We start from the raw sequence: 6506 nt of genomic DNA, 5'->3' as shown, positions 1-6506 counted from the left end.
CACCTTGTTATCTTTAAATGAGATCACAATTGCTATATAATAGCACTAAGTCTCTGTTTTCTTTGTTTATTCAGGTTATGATCATTGGAAGGGACAGGTATTAAATTCAAATGAACTTCATGAACTGTATGAAGGACTGAAACTGAACAATGTCAATCATTACGACTATGTACTTACTGGTAAAGTATCTACTGCTTTGGTTTTTGTAGCAGTTTAGTTGCAATGATAAAAAAAACCTAGAAACTGGAATAAAATTGATCTTATTGTACATTAACATTTAACTGGGATAAAGGCAAAAAGGGTCCCTTATCTGGAGAGAGAGTGCACGATCATAAATAGCTTTAACTATGGCTAAGTAATGAGCATATTTACTAGTACCAGGAAAAATATTTCAAAAGGAAAATACAGTAGAAAGTTTGCAAAGTACTACAAACCTTTGTCTACAATCATCTCACTTTTTCTCACACTTTCTCTCTATGGATCGTTAACCCGATTTCACCTCCCTGCATAAAATACAAAACAGCCTTTTATTTCCTTTTTATTCATGTTCCTTTCTGTAGTGACTAGTCCTGTTTTAAAACTTGCTAGATGAAATTGATTGTTATATAATTGATTTATGTAACTTCTACAAGAAAAGAGGTGTTTTTAAACCTATAGGTAACAGGAAAATGTAAATTATGTGAGTCTGGAATCATAACTCTTAAAGGTTACTTTGCCATGAAGGGCATTGCATAATTATTTTCCCCCTTCTTTGGTTTCCATGAAATTCTTGAATATAAATGAATGAGACTGCCCTGTGGTAGAAATGGATTTTCAGCATAAACAGATCCATTTGCTTGGGAAACGTTTCTGTTATTTTCCTTGAGGAAAATGTTAGTGGACAAAATATAAGAATAAGTTCACAGGATTTTTGCAAGGTGACTTTTTTCATTTTCCTGTCACTAGCCAGCTAAAGAATTTCTTAACCTTTCCAGATACTACAACTCTCTAGCTGGGACTGATGAGCATTTGAGTCCCACAATATAATATCTGAAGAGCCATAGAAGGTTCTTTAGCATTTAAGAATTTCCCTACCTTTATAAAATTTAAAGAATACCCTATATTACAAAGTTGCATGTTTTAATGTTATCAAGATTTTTTACTTCCAATTTTTGACTTGTCTTTCTTGAAAGTGTGTATCATTTCAGGCCGATCTGAAAATGTTGCCCAAATTTTTGGGTTACTATGTGCAACTGGATTGTTTTGGTAGCTGATCTTAATGAAGCAAAAAATCCAAAAATTAATAATTTGTTCAGTTAATATGCTCAATGTATATTCAATACCTATATTGAGTTCTTAAGTGTGGCAGAATAGATAGGCAATTGCACCCATAGGAACTGAGACAGTATTGATTGCACTTTTAGATTACTTCTGGTGGGACTGGATATATCCCTGGTGTTCTTATTTTGGCTGTCTCTGATCCTGGAAAAACAACCATTGTGCACAGAGGATGCTTGAAAAGCTGGATCTCATTCAAAAAAGGCAAACTTGTTTTTCCATCTCTTGCCTGATTTTGCAGCTCCACTCTTTACCTTGCAGTATGTCTCGTGGTTGTTGTTGTTAGTTGCGAAGTCGTGTCCGACCCATCGCGACCCCATGGACAATGTTCCTCCAGGTCTTCCTGTCCTCTACCATCTTCTGGAGTCCATTTAAGCTCACTCCTACTGCTTCAGTGACTCCATCCAGACACCTCATTCTCTGTCATCCCTTCTTCTATTGCCCTCAATCTTTCCCAGCATTAGGCCCTTCTCCAGTGAGTCCTTCCTTCTCATTAGGTGGCCAAAATATTTGAGTTTCAACTTCAGGATCTGGCCTTCTAAAGAGCAGTCATGGTTAATCTCCTCTAGGACTGACCGGTTTGATCACCTTGCAGTCCAAGGGACTCGCAGGAGTCTTCTCCAGCACCATGTTCAAAGGCCTCAATTCTTTGGCGCTCAGCCTTTCTTATGGTCCAACTTTCACAGCCATACATTGCAACTGGGAAAACCATGGCCTTGACTATATGCACTTTTGTTGGCAGGGTGATGTGGTTGTACTAACTCGTTGTGGTTAGCAGAATTTAACTCTAGGTAGGTCATTATCAGTATATTTAATTGGGCTTTTAGAGCCCCTGTTGAATATGCCATAGGTGATTGCATACATCACTGGCTCTCTAATTCTATTCTGGTATAGTTTAGGTCAGTGGTTCTCAACCTTTTTAATGCCGCGACCCCAACCGGTCGTAAGTCGAGGACTAAACCAATCATAAGTCGAGGGCTAAACCGGTCGTAATTCGAGGACTAAACCGGTCGTAAGTCGAGGACTACCCAACCGGTCGTAAGTCGAGGACTTTCCCTGCCCGGGAGCGCCGCACATGCATGGTTCCGCCCCCTGCACCGGCCGAGGCGTAGCTGGCAAGCGGCAGAGACGGAGCAGGCCGACCACCAGCTGGCCCAGCCCAAGGGAGGTAAGGCACCTGCCGGAAAAGGGGAAAAAAATGGCGGACAAAAAATGGCGGACAAAAAAAATGGCGGACAGCCTTGCTTGGCGACCCCCATGAAATGGTCGATCGACCCCAAATGGGGTCCCGACCCACAGGTTGAGAACCACTGGTTTAGGTGGAGAATAAGATTGAAAAGATTCAGATTCTATACAGTATTAGGTTAGTATACTATTTTGCGTGTCCTAGTAAGTCATAAACCATGATTTACAAACTAGAATGGCTAAGTCACATTGCACTGTCAAAATCTAAAAGCTGGGTTCATATATAATATTAGTACCTAATTTAAATGTCTCATCTTTACCATTTGTTTACAGTTGTCTATTTTTTTTTTAAAAAAAGTTAACTGTCTGAATTGTTCAACAATGGAAAGGAAACAAATCACACATAAATAATTAAGAGCACCTTAGTTTCTGAACTGAGAAAAATGCCGTGTTTTTTTGGTGAAAGCCAGACATCTTTGCTATTGGTAAATTTTCTGTCTTCCACACCTGGACTAACTGAGTAAATCAAGATAAAAACAAGAATATTATCACTAGCGCTATGCTATTCACACAGACAAAGAAATCAACATGATTCAGCTAATTCACACGTGAGCTGGCCAAAAGCCTCTTTTGCTGTGTTGGCTTTCCACCAAAGAAGAAAATATACATGGGAAGACAGTTGAGAGGCTTGTTATAAGAATCTATATATGCATGTTAATTTATTAATCTAGAACTGGCAACATCATTACATATCCATTCGTATTTAGAAAGCTTGTCAAATACAACTACTGAATAGGGAAAATCAAAGCACTGCTAAAGTAAAGCCGGGCAGTTATTATCCCAAATCTCAGAAAATTTATGATGGTTCATAAAAGATCAGTCATTGAGATGTTTACTGTGGGGACAGATTACAGTTTGTAATACTATTACAAATCCTGTGTAATATATATTGAAAGTTATATACTTCTTTAAATTTCTACAAAAAATAAAATATAAGGAATAAAAAGAGAAGGAAAAAATAAAGGAAAAAAGTGCAAAAGAATAAAGGAAAATCAAAAAGCAATAGAAAAAGGGTAACTTCCAACTTTCTTCATTACAGTTACAAATATAAAATACATTAATCTTTTGATTTAAAATTCAGAAGTGGTATCCACATAGAAACAAAGCTAAACAAACCTGGTTTTATATAATCTTAATTTTCCCTTCTCAATTTATCAAAGGCTATACCCGGGACAAATCATTCCTTGCAATGGTGGTTGATATTGTTCAAGAGCTAAAGCAACAAAACTCCAATCTGGTATATGGTAAGTTTATGGTACATAAACAATTCATTTTAAGTCAGCCTACCCAAAGGGATGCCTGCCATATGATAAGTGAACTTTAATATACCAACTGGGCATGATAGATACTGATGACTAACAGCCCTGGAGAGCACTAGGCTGAGGAAGGCTGCTATTCATTATATACTATTGGAGATTCCTCAATTTTGGATATATTTTTAGAGGTGTTTATGTTATAAAAAATTAGTATTAATCATCTTGACTTACAACTTAGTTTGGAGATAAAGGAAAATTGTACTCCTTAATTACAGTTCACACACATTTCAATTACAGTTCAAAAAAACACATTCACTTAGAATGCCTTCAAAATATGATTCCACAGACTTTGAAGAAACTGGTAGTCCAGCTTCTCAAGAAGCCATTGCTGAATCCAGTGGAACCAGATAATTTGGCAGAACTGGATAATCCAACTCTTGAGATTTTTCCTATTGGTCCCAGGCAAGATTGCACTCCCTCAATCAAAGCCAATTTGCAATTTGGGATCCTCATGGCTCCTACTTGAGGAACAGGTGGCAACTGCAACTCAGAGGGCCTTTGAGTAACAACTCCATGTTTTATGCCAATCAAGTTTCTGGATCAGGAGACCAGTTTACAGTCAGTCTTGTCTTAGTCATCTCCTAGTTGGATGTTGCAATGTGCTCTCATGGACTGTTCTTGAAGACCAACCAGAAACTGCAAATGTGAACTGGTTTGGTTCTCAATAGATGTCTGAGTGCCATTCAAGGTACTTGTTATTATCTATAAAGACCTATATGACATAGGATCTGGTTACTTGCAGCACTGCTTCTACCCTGTCATCTCTGAATGTCCCACTAGGTTGCAGAGAATGGGCATTCCCCAGGTCTCTTTTCTGAAGCAGTATCTAATGGGACGTAAGCTATGTGCCTTCTCTACTACTACAACTCCATCCCCACTCTGAGGATTGGATAGCCTTGACCCTATTGGCCCTCCCTAGAGCCATGAAGATCTGGCTATTCTCCTGTGCTCTGAGCCAAGATGGTAGATGAGCCCATTGTGTGATGTGTGTACAGAATATGTTTTTATCACTAATCTCAATTATGTATTGATTATGTCTTTGATTTTTTGGGGGGATTTTTGTTTTTGTTTTTGCATTGCATTTATTTTTTAAGTTTTATTTTGTACTCTGTCTAGAGTACAAAATTGTGAGAGGGATGGCCTTATAATTCTTTTAAATTAATAATTCAATATATCTTCATCACATTAATAGCTCTCCTGAAATCTCTCCATGGGCTTTAGAAAGGTACATGGGTAATACAAGAAGGCACAAAAACACCACAGACTAAGTTGGATTTGTGATGTTATCTGGGACTTGAGATAAATCTGTTAAATTACCATCTTTTTCTAACTGCTGTTTGCTCATGAATATAGAACAGAAAGCAAGACAATAATCATATCTGATGTTACAAGAGGCAGCTAACTATTTATTATGGTGGCTTATCTCTTCTAACATTAAAGAGGCAATTGAGTACCAGGACCTAAAGAGAATTTGAATACAGCAGTCATTGAGAAGCTTGCACCACATGTAACTATCGCCTGCTGTCCTTGAGTTTTCAAATAAGGCTGTGTGGGATCAAAATATTTTTTTTGCTTTTGAAGAAATAACACACTCTACCATGGTAGGACAGTCTTTCACAACCAATTTTCCTCCAGTTATAATGAACTGTTAAGTTACCCCCAACTGTCATTAGCCAGGGAAGAATAACTCAAAACTATGAAAGGCTGCTAGACTGGGAAAAGTTGTTTTAGGGCAGTGGTTCTCAACCTTTTTAATGCCGCGACCCCAACCGGTCGTAAGTCAAGGACTAAACCGGTCGTAAGTCGAGGACTAAACCGGTCGTAAGTTGAGGACTACCCAACCGGTCGTAAGCCGAGGACTTTCCCTGCCCTGGAGCGCCACGCATGCGTGGTTCCGCCCCCTGCACCGGCCAAGGCGTAGCTGGCAAGCGGCAGAGACGGAACAGGCCGACCACCAGCTGGCCCAGCCCAAGGGAGGTAAGGCACCCGCCGGAAAAGGGGAAAAAAATGGACAAAAAAAAATGGCGGACAGCCTTGCTTGGCGACCCCCGTAAAATGGTCGATCAACCCCAAATGGGGTCCCGACCCACAGGTTGAGAACCACTGTTTTAGGGCATTGGACTTTTCTTGCTGTTGTTCTGGCCACTTAGATGTTCAGGGCTTGAGAAGTGTTTCTCTGATATTTTAAGGTAGACACACTACTTGTGATTTTGCTTGACTTCTTATGGGCCCATGTAAAAATGCACAAATGACCATTCTGGAGAGAGAGAAGTTCTCCGAGGATGGGCTCCAGCATAAGTCCAAAAGCTTGGAAGAATAAACCTCTGGTCCCAGTCACCAGCAAAGGTTGGATCCTGCCACAAATGATCATTTTCTACTTTTTTGATATTGCTTTTGCAGAGATCCACTTCTCAGCATAAGATAGGAATATTTTTTTAAAAGCAATGAATATCATCACTACCATGCCATTTAATGTGATATTATGTCATGATGTCATTATAGAAGATCTCTCTTACATCCCATTTCTGTACATTACTGGAAGTAGCATTGAAATTTGAAACAAGACCGACAGAGTTTTGTTTTAATTGTTACTAATTTTAAAGCATCCTTAGGTGCTACTACATGTTC

At 39.0% G+C, this 6506-nt stretch overlaps 1 protein-coding gene across 1 annotated transcript in view; it reads left to right on the top strand.

Annotated features, from left to right (window-relative positions):
* Positions 1 to 74: 74 nt before the first annotated feature.
* Positions 75 to 6506, top strand: part of LOC107301060 (pyridoxal kinase) — a gene marked incomplete at both ends in the record, with an annotated part of 9645 nt that continues 3213 nt past the window's right edge. Inside the window, 2 exons of the mRNA XM_015830328.2 lie at positions 75 to 179; positions 3723 to 3806. Of these exons, the coding sequence (XP_015685814.2) occupies positions 75 to 179; positions 3723 to 3806 (189 nt within the window). The remainder of the gene's footprint in view (positions 180 to 3722; positions 3807 to 6506) is intronic.

This window comes from Protobothrops mucrosquamatus, unplaced genomic scaffold, assembly GCF_001527695.2.
Source record: "Protobothrops mucrosquamatus isolate PMUCROS unplaced genomic scaffold, P.Mucros_1.0 scaffold9790, whole genome shotgun sequence".
NCBI lineage: Eukaryota > Metazoa > Chordata > Lepidosauria > Squamata > Viperidae > Protobothrops > Protobothrops mucrosquamatus.
Note: the sequence above shows the minus strand (reverse complement) of the source record. Positions and strands in the feature narration are given on the sequence as shown.